At 37.3% G+C, this 21,971-nt stretch overlaps 1 protein-coding gene across 3 annotated transcripts in view; it reads right to left on the bottom strand.

Moving 5' to 3' along the window:
- Positions 1-21,971, bottom strand: part of col14a1a (collagen, type XIV, alpha 1a) — a 138,518-nt gene that overhangs the window by 46,538 nt on the left and 70,009 nt on the right. For all 3 annotated transcript variants that reach the window (XM_075465157.1, XM_075465158.1, XM_075465156.1), the window contains exons 26-33: positions 18,363-18,495; positions 16,407-16,529; positions 15,039-15,188; positions 11,658-11,774; positions 7,879-8,025; positions 6,149-6,223; positions 4,508-4,647; positions 1,947-2,070 (exon numbers count right to left, since the gene is read on the bottom strand). In XM_075465157.1, coding sequence (XP_075321272.1) covers positions 1,947-2,070; positions 4,508-4,647; positions 6,149-6,223; positions 7,879-8,025; positions 11,658-11,774; positions 15,039-15,188; positions 16,407-16,529; positions 18,363-18,495 — 1,009 coding nt within the window. The remainder of the gene's footprint in view (positions 1-1,946; positions 2,071-4,507; positions 4,648-6,148; positions 6,224-7,878; positions 8,026-11,657; positions 11,775-15,038; positions 15,189-16,406; positions 16,530-18,362; positions 18,496-21,971) is intronic.

Genomic DNA, 21,971 nt, shown 5'->3' on the forward strand with positions numbered 1-21,971 from the left:
AAAAGAAGATGAATATACAGACTTTACTCCTACAGTGTCATTTTGACTATATTTGCTTTACCCAAGGGTAGTGGAACAGACGATATAATGTAGGCCAACCATTTGAAGTAGAGAACTACAGTCATGTTCTTTAGAACGTTTGGAGATTTACACAGTGAGAAGCCCTGATGGGCACCCTTAAAAGAATTTGCGGTTTTTATAATGACCAAGGGAACAGTTTGGGTTTGGAGCGCAAAAAGACTTAAAGCTTGGAATACAAGCCAAAGCCTTGAAACTAAGATAAACTATGATTTCAATGTACCAGAGGTACAATATACAATGTAAGTAGGAAGGTTTAGGGATCCACATGATTTATATTCCAAATTATTATGCAATACTATCAGAAGATATCCTATTTGTTCCATATTCTATAAAATACAGCCAAGCTCATAAACAATAAACATGATAAGAAGAACGAGGAGTCCTGCCACAAAAGCCTGCAGATTATATAAAATGACTGATACTAAAGCAACATGAATCCCCACAAATATCCTCACACTATGTAAATGCCTAAATCTGTTCAACAATAAAGCCACAAACGATGAATGTTGGCCTGCGTGATTAAAACAGTTCAGCATTAGGCATGCAAAGTTACAGAGGGGAAAAAAATGACCATGGAAACAGGCAACGTCTGCTCGTCTTCATCTGTGGCAGAAGGTAAAACACAAACTTAAATATAAATAATTTCCTATTCTATCATTATGTTTCACACAATTTGTCATATGAACTAAAACTTTGATCTTCAGTACATTGTATGCAAATTGCACAGTGGGTATTGAATGTGTGTGTAGGCGACAGACAAAACGATAGAGGGAATGTCAGACAGATATGAGCCTGTGAGCATTAGCATAACCTCAAGAGAGCCGGCTACTTCTCATCACTCACCGTGTGGTGAAGATGAGATTTCATGGTTTATTTTCTGCTCCATTACATACCAGATGCATATACATCCAGTACTGTACACACTGCCATGTCAGCTAAAACACTGAAAACACCTTTTTTGTTGTTGTTGCTTTTGCCAGAAAGCTCAGAAGATATGAGAATAAAACACCTGAGAGGAACATTAAAAGAAAGGGAAAAGAAGGAGGAAACAGAGTGTGGAGAGAGTAGTAGCAGGCAGGAAAGAAAGTAGAGGAGAGAAAAGAGGGAAAGAGGAACAAGCGCATGGGAGTCGAGATATGAGATGAGATATGAGTGCTGAAGCAGCTAGGTATTCCTCAAGGACACAATTACTCTAAGCAGACACTGAGCCATGACAAAGACTTTAGTAGAATGAAATTGCTCTGAACTGCCAACATTATCTGAAAAGTCACATTGAGTTATTGACATTCATTGTGTGTTTACTGGCACAGTGGAAGCTCCCACCTGTTTTTACATAAGTCCTTGTCATGCATTCTGACCATGAATTTAAATACTTTATCTTGCTGCAGTGGGCTGCTTTTTGCTGGCTATTTTTCTTTGATTTTCTAGTCGCCATTATATCGTGTTACACATGTCGTCCAGGTGTCTGTTCTGGAGCTTTTGACTGTGTCACAAAATCTTCCTCAAGAAATATAGTTTGCCCACTTGGCCATGGATTACAAACACCCCATGTCACACAAATGAAGTTTAGTTTCTAATGGACCTTGTAGTGATATTGTGTTGTCAACATCTCATTCCAGTAACAACTTTTAAAGTGAGTTGACAAGTTCTTTGTTGGTCTGAAAACGAGGTTTTTCCTACCAGGGAACAGAATATCTGCTAATACAAGCCGTGGATTAAATGTTGTACCGGTGTCTGTGTGGTCAGCTCGTTTGGTCGACAAGCTGAGGTAAACTTAGACTTGGCTATTTAAAGCGATATCTGAATTTTCATCTGTTGCTTCATAAAGTATTACCGCAATGATTTTGATAATAGCCTGCTCCAACCTGTTTTGGTGTTTCCTCCTTTGTATCTGATCCTCTGAATAGCTTCCAGCAGTGCTTCCTTGTTGCCATGGGAACTCAGCTGGAATTCTGTCCGTGCATCGTCGCTAAACTGAGCAATGGCCACCTGCAGGGATACAGAGAAGTTCAATACACATGTCAAATAGAATTATAAAAAGTTAAACTCCCTTTTTTTCTGAGCCATCTGGATTTACATTTGCTACAAAAAGGGATAATCTCCCCAAAATTAATTAAAAAAAATATTTTAAAAATATTTTAAAAAATCATCTGTTAACACTGATGTCAGTTTGTTTCAACGGCCTCCAAAACAAACAGAAGGTAGCCAAAATACTCCAGGCAACTTATCTCACATTATCTGAGGAGTTAGGAAACTAAATGGCTGCTGTTCTTAGGTTGTTGGACCCAGAGTACAAACTCAGCATTAGGCAGATGCTGCCGTTGTTCACTGAAGGAAATTATCTCACTAAACAATTTTGTTAGACAGTGAATATTTACATATAAGTTTAACTGTCCATAATATGAAAGCAGGTTCTGGTTTAAGGGTAAGGTCTAATAAATGATGGATCACATGTTTCACATATTTTTACCCAGTGGCTGCTGATGGCCTTAACATTAAAACGCCATGATGCTTATACACTGATTAAACCTGACCACCTGTTTGTGACGATGGATGCTAAAGTAACATCCACGTGGATGCCAGGGTGCAGCTTTTTTCTCAGTTCTCTCAGCAGAATTATTACTTTACTCACTTTACCCGTCAGTAGTTTTAATGTTGTGGCTGATTGGAGCATGTCCAGACTCCCAGCCAGAAGTATAATCACTCTAATTGCGTTCTAAGACTGACGAACAGCTATCATTACCTCCAGATCGCTAATGGTGCCGTTGTTGGCTCAGTTTACCAGCCAACTCTCTTTACTGTGCAGCCAACTTTCTCACATTATAGCGGGTGTTTTGCTGTTGGTAACCTGCTGCCAGAGGGTTATGGGGAACAGTGAGGAGCAGCAAACTGCTTAACAGCAGAAAATTACAAAAATGTAACAAAAAGGTTTAGCCAGCACCTCTACAGGGTGACAAATGAACCAGCTGAGGTCTGCTGACACAGTGGAAGCCATGCAGGAAAGAGGAACAAATAAATCAGTACACAGTGACAGTAGGGAAGCAACTGCCCCAAGATAGAGCCTGGCATTACTATTGATGAACCTATTAATGAGAAACAGTCTAAAGCAGTGGAAATGATAATACAGTGGTAACATGATCCTGAGAATTGCCATATAGCAATTAGTCTCTTCTTGAATCACTTAATGCTTATTTAAGCTTTTAATGCATGTAAACTTAACTTATGAAAACCTTAATTCATACCAGAGAAGTAATGTTTCCTGGCAGAGAACAGTGGCAGCAAATTAAGTGCGTTAATCGAATACAACTCAGCAATGTGAAGTCCTTCCAGAAAGTAAAGATTGACTCACTGGGGGTTTAAAGTTCGTTCACACTTTCCTGAACTTTACAATATATACAAAGCTGTGGCCCTGCTGATTTCTCAGGGGACTGCCACAGCAAATTGAGTGGGGAACAAAGCAACCTTTCAATGTAAAGTTATTCCAACATTAGCACCTTCCCCAAACAATAGCCAAGCATATGGGTGAGGAGGAAAGGGAAGAAAAATGAATGACTCAAGAGATCAGGGAATGGTGCACTTTTTCCATAATTATGTCTCATAATGTAAGAAGAGACAAAAAGAAGGAAGGAACAGACAAATAAGTTGCTGATCTTGATATCATTTTAATTTACCGTTTTTTCATCATCTACATCTTGTCTACATTATGCCATTATTTAATAAATGGAAAGCTTGTTAAAGCTATTGTAAAGGAAAAGAAAATTTGTTACTCTCTTTTGGTGAATAAGTAGAGGATGAAGCTCATAAGAAAGAGGATGAGATAGTTGGCTATAGAGTAGCTTTAGGGGGTAATGTGATAATAAATATTGTTGAATTTTCCTTTATACTGGAAAATGTGTTGATTCTAAAGTGGTTGGTAATCTTTCTTTTGCAGGATCAACATCCCCATAACATCTTCTCTAAAGTTTACACTAAGACATGTCATTTTGTTATTTATTCAATTTTGTGGTTTTCACTGTGGCTACATTTGGCTTTATCGCCATCATCTGCTTTACATTACATTTCTCATGAGATTGTCTTTTTTTTCAGGAGATAAACTGTGAGACAAAGAGAATAAATTACAAAAACAGTGAGCTAAAATGAAAAACCTTAGACATAACTGTCTCAGTTAAATTATAGTTCTGTAATATAATCATTTTCACCAGATACAAACGTTTAGACTAAGCACAAGAACCTCTTGCAGCCCTGAATGTAAATACCAGCACTCCAGGGGCACTCACTGAAAAATCATTCAAAATAAGGTCATCAACAGTGAAATTTGAACCCATGTAAAAATGGCATCAGGAAATGAGAGGCAAGAAAAAAGAAAAACTGAGTAATCTCACCAATGTAAAATTACATAGAATTCAGATACGGCCACATGACTGACCTGGGTGCCATCTGGTCCAATCAGATCCAATGATCCCATGGTGCTGTAGAGAAAACGTGTGATCTTCATGAAGTTGTCATCTCCAATGGACCAGGAGCCATCAACTAGGAACACCAGGTCAGCCTTTGCCTCCTTACATACTAGACAGAAAAGCAAGGCATATAGATTTAGTCAGCATGTCATTGGAAGACAAAGCAGAAGAAGATTTTAACTGGCTGTCCAAGATATACAGACTGTGAATATTTACAGTATAATATCTGCAAACATCTGCCAGAAAAAACAAATACAGACCGAATCTTTAGAGCAGTGTACACAAAGTAAAGTTCAAAAGATTAACAGTATGGCGCACTTGCAGTTTAAAACTTACAAAAAATCTTCTCCATCTATTGTGTGAATGTAATTTGATTTATTTTGTTAGCTGCTCAGTTGTATCCCTGGTCCTGCAGGGACTTTTCTCTCGGCTTTTATACTTCTAAGGTTCCCCAATGACTCCCAGTAGCCTTATCATTGATGCTGTAAAGTCGTTCTGGGGTTTTAACGAGTTTCCAGGCTTCAAGCCGTTAAAGTCCAAGCCCTGTTTAGGACCTTGTCAACCTCCATAAATTTTCGAGGAAAAACATTAAATATGGTTATAATTCTTATTGAATCAAAGCAGGAGAAGACAAGAGCAGAGAGGAGGAAGCTGTGATGATAATACTGGCACTTCTTCAAGTATCCTGCCTGTGTTACCATCTGTCCTTTCTATGTTTGCTTTTTGCTGCACCTCTTTGTAATGCAGCCTTCTTCTCATTTCTGTAACTAAAACCGTGCCTTTATCTCCATTCGGTTTATTCTTACTGTCCCCCTTTTATTTTTTTTTACCGTCTGCTGGCCTATTTCTTTTACATGTCACTTTTTTTCACCGTCTCCTCTTTTTGCTTTAGTTGCACATCTTCTTGCAGAAAAACCTAATGTTTTTCTTTTCTTTCTCTCTTGTCCTGAATAAAGGTTGCCTGTCATTTCAGATGGAGGCACTGATGTGACAAAGGTCAGAAACTAAAACAGAAATGCTTAGAGACGGACTCAGCAGGTGTGTCGGTTCACATCTGTGGACGTCGTGCTGTGGGGCAACCTTTTAACAGAGAAGGATTGTCTGGGTGTGAGATGGATGGTCAGACTACAGCATTATAATTTTTAGGTATGAAATAATCAAAAAGGATGGAATTAATATATTTTCATTTAATTAACAATTCTAAAATGTCATCATTATTACAGGTTGCATTCATAGATTGTAATAATGAGCTGAGTCAGCTGTTTAAGGTGACTCTTCTACATTAGAGCCAGTGTAGCCGGTTTAAATATCTACTGCGTACACCTAAAGATCTACAGTAGGATTTCAGAGAACAAATAAACTATGTCAAAGCTAAGACTCCCAGTTACATGCGACAATCATCATGTCAATGGAAATAAATTTTTAAAAACTAAGTTGTCATCAGTTGATAGCCAGTGGCTTTAAGATTTTAATTTGGCAAGTCTTTTGCTCACCACATGATGTGCATTTGCATGCGATACAAGCCACTATTTTTCAGTATTCATAAGGTTACTTACAACACTAAACATGAATATGGATGTGTGTACATTTGTATTATGTTTCTTACTCACCTTCTTTAGCAGGTGGGATGGTGGGCGGTTGCTCTGTGGTGGGTGGTTCAGTTGGAGCCTGAGTGGGTACTGGTACTAGATACACACAAGCAGTAAAACAAGATGAGAGTCATCAATCATGATGGCAGTGACAAGTGGTGCCGTCATAAGGTTTATCTGCTGACCATGAACACGCACAGAAAAAAAAGTCAATTTGTCGGCACATTGAGAATCAACACCAGCCTATTTCAATTAAGTGAAGAGTTTGCCAATTCTGTTCTTTCCTCCACTAACTTAGTCATTTGAAAAAAAATAAAAGTTTTTCAGACAGTCTGTACATAAACTGTAGGTACACATTGCACAAGCAATACAACTGCTGTGTTTCATTTAATCCCTTCTTCAATTGCTCAGGTACAGTATAGTATACTTTGTCCTTCCATGTTAGTTTTACACAGCCTTCTTCCTTATCATTTATAAGTAGGAGGCAGCACAAATACGTCTTTCTTTGGTCCAGTGTCCAGCCAATTAAAAAAAAAAAAAAAGAAAAAGAAAAAAGTACAGCAAGTACATCATCCTTAAGAAATCTGTCACCGGAAAGAAAAAATAAATAAACGCACATACTTATGAGAAATAGCTACAACTATCACTGTTGTGTTTGATTCAATCATTCTGGTGCGATATCGTCACGAAAAACAAACATTTTGAGTTTAAGAATACTTCATGGCCGAGAACAAGAATCTCATTACAGTAGTTCAGTACAGGTCTGATGTTTGTTTTTTTTTTTATTCTACACACTGCGCTCTTCTAAAAAGTATCAATAAAATACATTTAAATAGTACAGACAAATCCTACAAACATCAGTGCAGATGGTACATTTCATTACAGTTCATTAACAAGTACTGCACTAAAAGTTACAATAATGCAGTACTCTTGGCTTAGTTAGTGCTTCTTACTTCTAATTCACAACATTTAAGACGCAAATAGTGCACTTATACTACCACTGTCTGACAGGTATTGTATATAATAACAATAACATTAATCTCACTGGATACAATGTTAAAATTATGCTTACAAGTTTAAACAATAATTCTAAAATATTGTAATAGTACCCTGTAGCTGAAAGTCTTACATTTCCAGTACATTAACTTTGGATTCTTGTGTACATTTTCCTCAAGTTACTTTTGATGAAGCAATAAAGTTTCATTTCAGCAAAAAATGCTGCTGAACCCAAACTGTGGAGCTGAATATCAAATCCAATCACCAGCTATCTGTTACATTAGTTTGGTAATGTGTGTGTGATTGTGTGAGACTTTCTATCTATAACCCTGGTTGTGAGGTGAGCTCTTTTGTCCCTGGAGCTGTGTGGTTCATCTCAGCTCATCAGCTGACCAATGAGCCCTAACTGGTGACTCTATCTCCTCAGAGAGACGCCGACCACACTAAAGAGGTAGAAAACAAAGTTGCAGAGGTGAGACAGATGCATGGCAGAGGGTGGCTACAGCGGGACAGACTGGATGTATTAGCTGAGGAAAATAAGGTATGGATAGACAACAAATGGAGGGAAGAAAGCAGTGAGTGAATGACAGCAGTTGATTAATGGGTGTAAAAGAAAGAATAAAGGAGATGAGTGTTTGACTGCTTCCGTAAAAATGCTGATTGTTGCAAAAAAATGGGGGGGGTGAAACTCAAAACTTCTTAGGGTTTACTGTTATAGCTTTGTCCTGAATATAAAAGTATGGGTGTATACATACACGTCATGTCAGTGATGGATACAGAAGGTCCTTCCATTTCTTGCATTTGTGTGTGAATGCTGATCTGGTATTGACTGCTAGGAGTGAGGTCATAGAAACACTGTCGGGAAGCTCCACCTCCGAGGTTAACTTCCTGTCTCTGACCATCTGGAAGTGAACAAAACAAAAAAAAAAAAAAAAGTCAAACAATTAGCTGACAGTTGATCAAATTCAGATCAGGAGTCGTGAAATGCTAGCATGTGAAATTTGAGAGTGCAGCAGAGAAGTACAGTATCAGGTTGGCTGGGAGGTAAAGAATGAACAGACTTTTAAAGTAGGCTGGTGAAACAGGACAGTCTTCAGATCATCTGGACAATCAAAACAACTGACAATCTGAACTCTAACTCCATGATTATACACTTGTGGCATACAACAATTAGATATTGATACAAGCAATGTATCAAATTAAGCACTTTACAGAAAACCCAAAACACATCGGAGGCTTGGAAGCTCCAAACTGTCTAAATTACTTCATCAGCCATCAACTTTGATACATCCGTAAATGGATCCACCCTAATCAGTCGGATGAGCTCTGGATAGACCTGAAACATTATGCAGAAAAATCAATCTCAAAGACTTATCCTTCATTACCCCCTTCCTTTATATGCCACCCATGCTTCAAAAACCTGACCATAGCTATAACTCTAACAGCCTGGTGGGACTTTCACCAGATCCAACACAACAATATCAATATTTCCTAACAATTATCAAAACATTCCATTCCTAAGATATCACACATTTCAAACACATTTGTCCTAATAATAATACATTTTCCAATCTAAAACTAATATTAAAGCACCCAATTTAAATTAAAAAAAAAACAAACAAACAGAAAACAAGTAGTGCAGTTATATTCACTGGACCAAATAATAAAATAACAAAAAAGTTTACTGATAACAAAATTACAAATTAAAGCTAACGAAAAAGAAATCCCCATGTTGATGTATTTCACAGCTGAATGACAAGAATTTCAGTTGGAGTCTTTATTTCAAAGGGAAAGGATTCCCGAGGAGGAAAACAAACTTGTGTTTGCAGCTGAAAAGGAACAAACTAAATGCTTGCGTTATACAGTACACACTCCAGTGACTGTCGTAACTAATTCTATTTCCATTTGTTTCCATCTTGAGCCGCATTTAATATATTACAGTACAAGTAACCATTATAAGAGACCTAGATGAAGCAGAGTTATTGTTAACATATATCAGTTTCAGGGTTTACCCTCAATTGAGAAGTCAAATATGTCCGTATAGATACTGTTTCATACTCATGTACCCATTCTTATATTATAGAATTTCTTTTTTAGAAGTAACTCCTAAAATGGGGCACAATGGGGCCAACACTGACTTTTGTTGAGGCCAGCAGCATATCGCATGAATGTTCTATAAAAATCAAAAGACTTGGCAGAAAACAGAGCATTAATTAGGTCATGCTTACACAAACTACGTTGAAAATTAGCAACAAAAAAAAAAGTGGTATTTTCCAGGTCTGACTGTGGGCAAAAACATCTCTGAAAGTATCACGAATGGTGTCGGAAAACTTTAAAGCCCTTGTTGCAAGAGCAATTGCCCTCTGCAGACAAATAAAAATAAAACTTGAACTTGAAAGTGTTCACTGTTATTGGATCAGCTACAAAATACAGTCGCCCCCTAAGAGAATTTTATTTAGGCATTTCATATTTTACACATTTGACATTGGATTTGATGAAAGAGAACAAAATACAAGAAGTCTGGGTTTTAAATGCACTTCTTTCTTTAGCTAATGCATTTGATTTGAACATATTTTTCTTAAATACTTTTGCTAGTTTCCATTTGTAAGAGCCATGTTCTTTTCTCTCTCTCCCTTTTACCCCTGTGATAATCTGATTTTAGGTTTCTCAGACTTAGACTTTAAAAGGTCACACATTTTTTATTTCATTTTATTTCTGATGTGATCTCAAAGCAGTTTCCTCCCATTCCGTTTATTTTGCATGTCAAGTCTCCCTTCCTGTCAGGTAGAAGGATAATTCATGGATTTCCAATTACGACATAAACCACCACCACATGAGAATGTCAGAAATACGTAAAACATTTTCCCTCAGAGTCATATCAATGTGAATTCAGATGACTGTGAAAGGTACGTACTGTAACTAACACATATTTAAGTCTTGACCTGACAGTTCTTTGTGTTGATAATAAACAGAGGAGACATTTTCATGAGGTCAGACTGTAAATCTACAAGGAAATATAGGAGGTTGGAGCTTAAATTCATCCACATCACCAAATATCACGACTCCAATAAAGCTTTTGATTTATTGAATGAATATTGCATCTAACTCAGATGGGAGAAGAGCTGTTTTTCATCACATGGAATTGAGACATAAGTTGGATGAACATGCAAAACTGTTAAAATAGCAACCCCTTGACTTTATCTCCACACAGCATTAGAGTTTCTTTACTAAACTACAATGCAAAAACAGTGTGTGAAAAACAAATAACAAAATTACTGATTACACGGGAATTAAGAGGGTAAGTGGCAGCCAGGTGCTGCTAATTAAATACATTTGATAAATTCATCATGAGCAAGCGTGAGGACCTCAACTCATCCCAAGGTCAGACTGTTTAATGCTCAGAGAACTGCAAAAATCCCAAGAGCTACATCTTGAAACTGTAGTCCTTAATTCTCATGTTAAATATCAAAGTTAATGACATAAAAATGATTTAAAAAAGCATGAATTAGTATGGCCTGTTGGGAAAGGTTAACAGGAGAAAGCCCCTTCTCTCTAAAAGGGACATGGCAGTTTGTCTTAGGTTTGCAAAGCTGCATCTGAACAAACTACAAGATCATGATGAGACCAAAGTGGAAATGTTTGGTCATTATACACAGCACAACATTAGGAGAAAACCAAGTGCAGCATATCTTCACAGACACCTCATACCAACTGTCAAACACGATTGTGGAGGGCTGACGATTTGGGGTTGTTTTGCAGCCACAGGATGTGGGAACCTTGCAGTAACTGAATTGACCATGAACTCCGCTTTATATCAATGTGTTCCAGAGTCAAATGTGAGGTCATATGTCTGACAACTAAAGCTTGGCTAAAACTGGGTCATGAAACAGGACAATCATCCCAAACACAACAGAAAATCTACAACAGAATGACTTAAAGAAAAGAATCAATGTGTTGGCGTGACCTTAAACAGACTGAAACGTTGTGGTGAGACCTGAAGAGAGCTATGCAGAAACAAATGCAAACAAACATCAATGAACATCAATAAGGGAGAAGACAGAAATTCCCTTTCAATGACGTGAGAGACTGATGTTACCGCTGCAAGTGTTTCTACAAGCTATTGAATTGTGGGGTGTATTTATTTTTTCCACACATTGACTCTTTCTTATTTTGTGGAACAGTTTTTCTTAAATAATGACAGTAATACTTTGGGATGTTTATCCAAGGTTATATTTATCGAATTTTGGGACCTGATATGGATCAGGGGATTTTTTTTTTCTTAAAATTATTTCCTATTTTGCTAAACATTAAATCTGAAAGAGGCAGTACTGAAATTTTCATTTGACTGTGGGTAAATAATAATAATAATAATTGCCATAGGTGATTAATTATTCTTCTAAGGCTCTAATAATTGGAATTGCTCTGTTATATAGATCCACCTTTCACCAGGATAAAAACAAGAATTAAGAGGTGGGATGTTTTTAAATACATTGGTTGAACTGACACAGATTCGCCCAACAGTAACTGTACTTACTGAGTGTAGACTGTATGGAGACTCTGTACAATGTAGCATGTAGAAGAGGCTGCCACTGAACACACATGCTGTTGGGACGCACCTGATAGGTTGACAAGCCAGAGACACCGAGGAACACTGAGAAGAGATAAAATTAAGAGAAAAAGGACAGATCAGTTTAACATGTACTTTTTGATTTCTGATAGGTGAGAAATAAACGGATTCATGACAGACTCAAGTGTACAATCTCCTACACAAGAGCTTATCTATGATTAATTACTACATTAATCTGCATCTGTCAGGGAATTAATAAGTATGCTAGTTTCTGTTTAACTGAACACACATCTTGACATTCTTTAATTATAAATGCACTCATTGTTCTTGATCACAGTATGCCATGACACCATGAGAGATTTTCATAGGCCGTATGCGCTGCAGCCACTGATCATATGCACACCAAAATTAAGCTTAAGCACAAGTTCACGAAAGAAAACATCTTTCACATACGCTGTCTATTCATCATGATTTTGGGCTGTTCCTGCAGGTCTTTTCTTTTCATCACTTCTCCTCAAATTCACTACTTTCATCACCCTCAAAATAATTTCATCCTCAGTCTCATCACATACTTACTTTAATACATGTTTCAAATACACTTGGGCAAAAGGTCCAGGCATAGCAGTAAGTATTAAAGTTGGGGGAAGTAGTTTCCAGTGGTTGGAGTACCACTGATAATAGTATGCAACATCTAGACAAGTGTTTCTCCATTTCTTTTTTCTTTTCCTTGGTCTGTTGCCGGGTGATCGAAGTAATGGATCTCATTACAACATTCAGTTGGGTTGATTTTAGAACAAATTCTGAAGAAACTAAATTAGTTGGAGTTAAGTTGTTTTGTGGAGAAATACAGAGGCATAAAGCAGCAAAATGCAAAGCAGCCCAAGCAATTTAAATAGTTGGTGCTTCTTTTGGAACTTTAAAGTACTATGGGCAAACAAACCTCCGAGGAGACACTTTTGTACTTTCCTCCTTGTTAACTAAATTTGCTGATGATATAAAATAACTTGGCTCTTGTGCCTGTAAATGGATATTATACACTGGGACCATATGGCAGGTGCCTTGTGTTATTTACTTTTGAATAATGCATTTGACATCCAGTCAATCCTACAAATAATATTCAAAGACGCACACAAACTTAACTTTACCCACATGGGAGTGCAGAACTCACTGGCACATGCAGACATACATGAACGTGGACGTGTGATCTCATATTAGTGCACATGTAGTTGCATGTACATGCTGTATATATAGATGTTCTAAGCTTATACTAAACAAAACCATCCTGGCACATTTGCTCAATGAAAGTACTCAATCCATATGAATGGTTGAATTTGTTCTCCTCTGCAACAGCAGTGTGAAAAAACATGGGAACTCTCTGGAAAATACATTTTGTTGATTACACCCGTTTTGCATTGTGCTGTCCTTCCTCGTGGGGGAGTTCAAGTCAAACTTCTCACTCTTATTTCAAATATTTCAATCTTTAAACATTCAGCAAACTCTATAGAAATTTCTTGGAACTGTGTTGGCTGAGCATCCTTCAGCTCTTCTTCAAAAACAAATTACTTTCTCATCTTGTGACGCTGTGAGCCGCAGCACCACACAGAACTTTATCTGGGCGGAATAGTTTAATTTCATTCAACGTTCCCCTGGGTAGCTACAATTAGGTTTTTAGGCGACATGTTAGCATCCGTAATTTATTGGTGCAAACATGCCAGTTGGTTCCCATAGTTCCAAGTCTACAATGAAAGCACGGTGCCCAGGGGAAATATGTTATAATACACAACACAAATGACAAAGGAGTGAATCCACTGCACATAAATCAATTCCTTCAGTTCTCAGATGATATAGTAAAAAAAACAAAAAAAAAAAACACTAATGCAGTAGTTATCTGAAAATATATCAGGGCACTGGGAATTGATTGCATTCGATAGTTTGTCCTCCACTAAATATTTAGCCATGACAGCAGTGGAGAAAAGGACAATGTGATAAATATACATGGAAATGTGAATCTCAGACAAGTAACATACTGTACAGTATGTATAGACATATTAAAAATGTTACTGTGATAGTTCTCTTCTGTGCCTGTGCATACCAGAGTGGGGCTTGTGAAGTGCTGTTAAATCTACATGTGAGAGTTTGGCATTCAATACTTCTCCCTTATAAAACAATCTTTTATTGTGAGAGCATAATAGACACAGGTAGGGAGTCATAACTTAGCCAACAGAAGTATGATTAATTAAAAAGATGATGAATGGCACATCACTGTAGAACAAAGAAAAAAGGGATCAGTGAATCAAAAGCATTTCCCTTCATTCGACAAAGATGTATAAATCAAACCATCCCTGAACATTCCGTCTTTCCAGAATTTTAATTCATAGTTATAGGATATAGCTCTTCAGAAAAGACAGTGACATTTTTTCGTTGCCGAGTCTATTATTGTTAATGAGAAATTCATGAGTTATAAAAATGAGTATATTTATTTTAATCATGCCGCTTGTAGAATCCCTTATTGCTAATCAGACAATAAGCCTTAAGGACAACAGTAGATGAAGGTCAAAGTATGGTTAAAGTAAGGGTATAAAAATAAATTTTATGCAAACCACACACACAGTCACAAAAATACAGTCCCTAAGCTAAAAAGACAGCATAAATATAATGTCTGTGACACAGTATCATCATGCAAAACAGAATAAAGCTATAACCTGCATCAGGTAAACACAAATGTGGAAAACGTAATCTTTTCTTTTTATTGCCGTCAGTCATTGAGTCTCAATTTCTTCATCTATTTGGTTTAGAAGAGAGAGAAATTAAAGTCTGAATTAGGACCCACTGATACCAAATCTATATGCAAAAAGGATCGTTCTTGCAGACTGATGGGCAAAATATTAATATCCTTCTGTCTTTTTGTCTGTTTGCTAGGGTCTCAATGGAAATTAAAGAACTTGGTAAAAGCAGGCATTTAATATGCATGTTATATCCTCCAGCTGTCTTTAAACTGGTTTGCTTTTCTCCCATCTCAGTTCTCTTAATAGTCACAATGGCATAACGAATTTAAACTTCAGCTGGTGATGGTCTGAATATATTCTGAACTTTTGAATAACTTGCTTTTGAAACTACAAAAATAAATCAGGTTATCCTCAACAAAAAGGCAAATTTCAAACTATATTTACTTGTTCTTAAATCTTTCATAATTACCATCTGACCTACACTAAGACTGAGTTTTACATTTACAGTCGTCCAATGCACAAATGTTCCTCCTGTTGTTAAAGAGATGGCGTCATCTCCGTGAATGATAATGTAATTTCTCTGATATCAGTGATGTTCTAAATGAATAATTAAGATGCTTACATGTCTTTGCATTAACCAGCAGTGGTTCACTTTGTCCCGAAGAGTAGGAAGCCGTCACTTGAACACTGTACTCTGTCCCACTCAGGAGATTGAGAAGAAGGATAGAGTTCACATCTTCAGCCACTGTCGTCTCCAAAATGGGACCTTGAACTGAGAAAGATGCATACACACATTAGTACAGAAAGGAAAGACAGAGGATAAGAATAGCATGAATTTTTGCTGAGTTAAAACTTCCCCAGTTTATCCCTTTCTGTTCAGCTGGATGTTGTATAGCAATGCAAACAACCAAAACTTTGCTGCTCAGAATCCAACCATAACAGAGAAAGGAAGAAATCTTTGTGGTAGTTTGTTAGCAACATGCCCCGAGTTTCCAGAGATTAACGGAGGCTTGCTCTGTTACACTCACTGACACACACATGCATTCTCATCAAGACTACTAAAACAAAAATAAAATGACTTTTCTTAACACAGCTTTTTTTTTTCAAATATCTGCTACAACGACTGCATAGTAAAAGGCAAATAACAAATCAAACAAAAGCAAAATTGTAAAAACCAAAATCATTTAAAAGAAAAAAAAAAGCCACCACAATAACACCCCTCACTGAAAACAGTGTTTAATAGGAAACATAATGTATAATACACTTGTGGCCAGATGTCTTTGAAAGTGTGTGCACCATTGTCACTGTCAATCTATGAAAGAAGTGGAAATGCCTGCACACATGCAGATCTCCTCCCTCTGTGTGAGGATTCTCAGAGTTGGAATGTAATTCCCTCAACTTTGTTCCTAAATTCAGACTACTGCAGCTATGTTTGTTTGAAGCTGGATCCTCTGAGACACAGTAGTTGTGATTCAATGACTAAAAACAGATGTGGAAACTAAAGACTAGAGTTCTGTTTAAGTGCTTTTAATGATATTTCAAGATGAGAAAATAACTGAGGCATGGTGATGTGTTATTTTAGTGCTGGACTGCTCTTAGTTTTCTTGAAAACTCAGAAATTTCTCGAGGAAAAAAAAAGGTCTGGCTTGCTCCTGGCAGGCTCTCCCATAACAAACAGATTAGTATGTTTATACAAGACTGAGGCTCATGGCAAAGCACACTATTTGTCAATCAGTTAATCAGTTTGTGTGTGTGTGTGTGTGTGTGCGTGCGTGCGTGTGTGTGTAATGGATGTGCAGAATTAAGCAAATATTCCTCTTTTTGTATCTCATTTCTAATAAAAAATTTAAAAAAAACAGAACGAGAAAAATAGTTAAATTTAGGATTCCTGCTACATTATACAAATAACATTTAGATTAGGCTCAGTATGTACCACTGAGTTTGTTTTTGTTTTGTTTTTATTTTTTGGTGGATGCGTGTGTTTTTGTACCATATATGGGCTGGTAGATGATCCTGTAACCCTCTGTAGGAAACTGAGGTGGGTCCCAGGTGACCCTGAACCGGTTGTACCACTCATCTGACACACGAATGTTTTCAGGAGACAAGAATGGCACTGCCAAAACAAGACAAAAATAAGAATATAGGAGAGATTGTCAAGACTTCACTTAAATACTGTAGATGAGGTCATCACGAGTTATGACTGCACACAATATGACTTGGATTTAATATCACTTGCAAGTTTATAGTGGTGCTGAGGAAAATAGTTGTGAATAAGAAAAAAAATCATTTGTATGTGAAATACAAAGGATTTCTTTCAGGGATTGCATAATTTTTTTGGTTCTGTCTTGCAATATCAGTCTAACTCTGAAAACTATATAGAGGGACAAAATAAACTTTGCAATTCACATTTGAGCACAACATTGACAAACAAGTTAAATTAGACTTGATCTTAGACCAAAGCTCTCCAGACTAAGCTTGTGTTGTTCTTCCAAAAGATTCTGATAAAGAAAGGCTGACAATAAACCACAAGAGAATTTATCTGCCACCCCAAAATCACTAATTTGTCTGCTTGAGTACTCGCATTCCTTCAGCTTCAGCTTTTGTAATTTCATAGTCAGTCTCTGTAATAGCTCCTACAATCAGTTTACTTACTCTGAAAAAATACAGTAGTGGCTGAGGAAGTGAACATTTGTATTAAGAGGGACCACAGTGAGTCAGTAAAACACAATGCTGTTCCATGATATTTTCACAGCAGTTATGCTCTGAGGCACATATAAACCCTGTGGGATACTTCACAGCCAGATCGGTTGTGAATACACCTGAAGTGTGAGCCCATCACACACAAACAGACCTGCAGCTCTGACACAGAACAAAGAGGAGTAATGTTGCTTTTTCAAACACCAGTGGACTGATTCATGTAATCACAGACTGGAGAGGAAATTCATTCAACCACAGTTTGAGATGACACACATTTCCTCAAATGTAGTAATCTTGAACACAAAGAGAAGTTTTGCCAAAATGTTTTGAAAGCAACGGCGTGAAGGTAAGTTGAAACAGTCGGCTGGCTGATGGTAGTGCTTGGTGGTGGAAAGACTTAATTTGCATTTGAAGAGCTGCACCTCTGTATGTGGAATAACAAACAGTTGTTTTGTTACGTTCATCTCTTTGTTTCACACCAAGATAACGCAGAAACAAGTGAGCCAAACTTCATGAAAGTGGAAACAAGAGTGGACAAGTGGAGTGTGGCATGGCATGGCATGGGTGGAACCCATTAAACTTTGGAGCCGACAAAAATGAGTTTCTTTAGAGATGGAGCATTGGCCTTTAATCTAAGGTTGTAAATCCCTTCAGTCACTGATTTAGGGGAGAATTTAACTTTAAAAAAGTATAAAATCATCTTATTGAGTAAGCTTGGCCTCAATTTATTACTACCTTCTTGCCAAGTAGAGATATTTTTTTACATTATGGTGAGCTTTAAGGTCATCATCTGATGACATCTTTAATCCGACATTTCATTTCTCTGGGCAGTGAGGAGATAATCACTACTAACCATAAGAGTTAATCATTAGGACAGTTGAGAAAAATCAATTAGAGCTGATGAATTCAATTTAATCATTTAATTAATAAAATGACCTGGTGATACAATGAGCAGCCTTTATTAAGACAATTAGGAACACGTCAGTTTTTGTCATCAGTTTAATCATATTCTCCGCCGTGAAAATAGATTGACATGAAATTAATGCAAATGAACACCGCTCACTGCAATTAAATGATCGAATTGTCTTTCAGTTATGTCACGTGTTATAAACTAGAAGTTGCACCTGTTTTATGCAGAGAAAACTGAGAATCAGAGAGTTGACTGTGCTGGTCAATAATTCAGAGGAGCTTATTTGGACATGCTGATATTTGGGATAATTGTGTGAGTGCTGGGGGTTGTTAGGCTTACATGTGGAACCCAATGCAGATACACTGATGCCGTCTTGTCCATCGTTGTACATTGGTGTGACTATCACTTCGTACTGGGTGTCTGGTAGTAAGGGCTGGAGCACTGCTCTTCTCCGACCACCACCAACTAACACCTAGACACAAATATACATATTTATACAGTCAGGGACCAATTGAGAGATTGACATTTATATTAAATCTAAAGTGAAGTGGCACACAGCAGGAGGACACATCACACACACACACATCCAAAGAGTTTGCATGTACTACTGAAAATGGGAAATCTGTTGTTTTTCTGTGCTGGGTTGTGCGACATTTGGAGAGAATGATCAAAATGCTGCAAATACATTAAGTATTCTGCTCACTTCTGTTTAGTCAATAAAGCCTGTTGATGCCAAAAGTGAAGTGGAGAGGAGCTAAGAAAAATCAATTACTCTCCAGTTTTCATTTGTATGCGTTGAATTTCCTGTTTCACTGGATTTTCATTCAGATTCAGTTAAATTTCTTTGTATATTACAAAGCTCTTTTACTCAATTTCGAATAAGCTAGGTTAGCATAAAAATGAGTTTCTGTATAATACCTCAATTGTAAAGCTAATAGACATGATGACATTTTACAATCCGTTTTAAAAACATGCTGTCATAAAATATGGATAGGACTAACAGACTACATTTATTCTTTACAAGGCATTTTCAATCACAAGCAAAGCCGACATTCATGGCTTCATTAAATATAACATCTGCATTCAGTTGTTCAGCTATTAGCCACTTTTGAACGACTGTATCTCACGGTTCCATTCAGATACCTCACTGACAGGGACGAATTTGCTATCAAGCTTAGTGAACTCTTGGTGTTAGAGGGAAGTCTGGCTGACTCCATACTTGAGGGGGCTTTATAATTCTTAAAGTAAGAAGTGTTCTAAGCTCAAGAAGTCCCTTATCTTCTTATGTGTGTAACAAGAGAAGTTGCAGGCCAACTCAAAAATGCTCCAACAAACATTCAGAGACACCCCCCCAATTTATCTTGTTCAGACAGTGTAACAAAAAAAAAAAAAAAAAAAGAGCAAATATTGGCTTGAAAAAGCATGAAATAGAAAGGTTTTGACAGCGCTATTATTTACTAGTTATTTATTGAAGCGATCTGTCAGACTCCTCTGAAAGCCTTATCAAATTGCAGGTGCATGTTTATCCACATCGATGTATGCAGTTCAAACTTGTGTTGAAAATGGTAGATAAATATAACCACTTTCAACCTTGTAAGATTGTTGTAACTTTTTATAGACGGCAACAGGGTGCTCATTCAGTCATGATGCAAACAGATGGGGGCTTCATGCGGTATAGGTTAAAACACAATAAACACTTTCTTCATCATGAAGCAGTAGAATACTAGTTTCCATAGTACTGAGCACTTTTTGGAAGTTATACAATTGGCTATAAAAGAGTTCATTAAGTTCCGTTTCACTAAAAGACTTCAGAATACTATAAAGGAAAGATAATTTAAACATTTTTTTAAATTTTCTTTAAGCGCTGAACTTTGGGTGAACTTGGTGGGACGTCCTCCCCTGAGAAGACTGGCAGCTGTGTAGAATGATGGACTCTAAATTGCTTGGAAAGGGCCGTATAAACCGTCTCAGTTTGATGGACAGCAACAATACCTTCTCAGATCTCTCTGTTGATCGCTTTCATCTCTTGGTATCATGTTAACACACAACTAAATGCTCCAAACCAGCAAACTAACAAAACTTTTGCTGCTACTCATCCTCTTAATTCACATGGAAGCAGTAAGTGTACTTCTCTATTTTGGCCTGTTTTTTTTAGTTTTTTTTTTTAGATAAATAATGATATGGTGTAATATCAAATGCTTTACATCTAAGATTGTATTTACCAGATTTTAAGACCTGGTAAGGACCAGAACTACAAGAGAAATATAAGTATATGAATGCACAAACTTTAGAACTGAAAGAGCATCTACTGTCTTCTTAACATGACTGTATTAAAAAAACATTTGTGTGCATCTCTGTCTGTGCACAAGCCAACAAAGGTGTATTTTTTTAGATGAAGGTCTCTTGCAGTCTCACCAACCACTGCAACAAGTTGCTGTAGAAAAAATACTTAAGAACTGACAAATAAAATGTTTTCATCACAATTTCTGTGAGTATGTTTGAACTTTGCCAGCCAATGTCGTAGTACTGCCCTGGTGGAGCATATTTAATAAGGAGGGCAACTTGGGACTCAAAACAACGTAAAAATCTTTTGCTTTTTTTTTCTGCTCGTTTATTTGTTTCTCACTCTAAATAAAAAACTTTAAACCAAGGCAAATTTGCTCGGATAAAAACCAGCATGAGGGCTCCGTAGTTAATGCAGCTTTAAATTACAAGCCTTGCTTTTAGGAATGAGAGGCAGAGGAAGTCATATTAAGGCAAGGGCAGGCAAATGTGCCTGAGCTATTGCATAAACATTTCATTATGTAAATATTCACTTAACTGGCTAATAGATTTGTGTCGCTCGCATGCACATTGAAAGAAATCCAAACCTTTAGAAAGGTGTGACCTTTATACATCAGCCAAGAGACAGATTTAAGCCTTTCTCTCATTTTGTTTAGTACCCTTTTCTTTTTCGTTTCTTTTTGTCTTTTCTCAGCTGCCGTCTATCTCTGCTCTCACTGAGGCAAATGGCTGCTGAAAAGATAATGGACTGTCTTCTGGCTTAGCCCGGACTCTCCATCTTCTACGGCTCTGACACCATACCAGGAAATTAAAACAGGGAGAGAAAGAAATGGGAGATGGAGAGAAAAGACACAAGGGAGGGAAACCGAAAAGCGCAGAAACAGAGGGTCAGAGGGGGGGGTGGCGGGTGAGAGTATGCCTGTGTGTATGTGTTTGGGTGTGCAACAGTGATCAGGGTCAGTAAATGGCACTGAGCTCAAGGGCTCTTAGGAGGGATGGAGGGAGAGGCTGAGCAGACCGCGACTAAAAGTGTAATCGGTTTTCTGACTGCAGCAGATGGCCCAACATGCAGTTGGCTGAAGGTGCAAAATGACAAAGATCTTCTTCCACTGAACACAACTTCAGTGTTGCCTTTTCCACATGATAAATGTTCACAATTGAACAGGAGAATTTTTGTATGTTTACATGCATCCATTTGAGAGCTACGATTTCTGGGGTTTAACACAGATTGCTGTGATCACATGGCATACTTGGATCCCTTGTTTTATAACGTAACATTATTTACTGATGTAAACACTACTTTTGACAACATAAGTCGAATGTTGTCAAATGAGCAGCAGGCCTTGAGAAATATTAGTTACATCATACTCAATGTCTGTCTCAAGATTCCGATTTAATGCTTTTAAAAGAAAAACTGTATACTGTCATTAATAGAAAAGTTGTCGCCATGTGCTGTAAAGTTGCTGTAATGTTGACACCTGCCTGTTGCTTGTGGGGCTGACATATGTTGAGTGCAACATTTTATGTGTTTGTGAAGTGACCTGAAACATCAGACACACACAGACACATTAGAGCTTTGAAGCCCTAAAAGCTTAAAATTGATGGTTTATTTCAATCCAGTTTTTTCCAGTTTACTCAACTGTATCACTCATATTGCACTCTAAC

Source organism: Odontesthes bonariensis, chromosome 5 (genome assembly GCF_027942865.1).
Source record: "Odontesthes bonariensis isolate fOdoBon6 chromosome 5, fOdoBon6.hap1, whole genome shotgun sequence".
NCBI classification, from domain to species: domain Eukaryota; kingdom Metazoa; phylum Chordata; class Actinopteri; order Atheriniformes; family Atherinopsidae; genus Odontesthes; species Odontesthes bonariensis.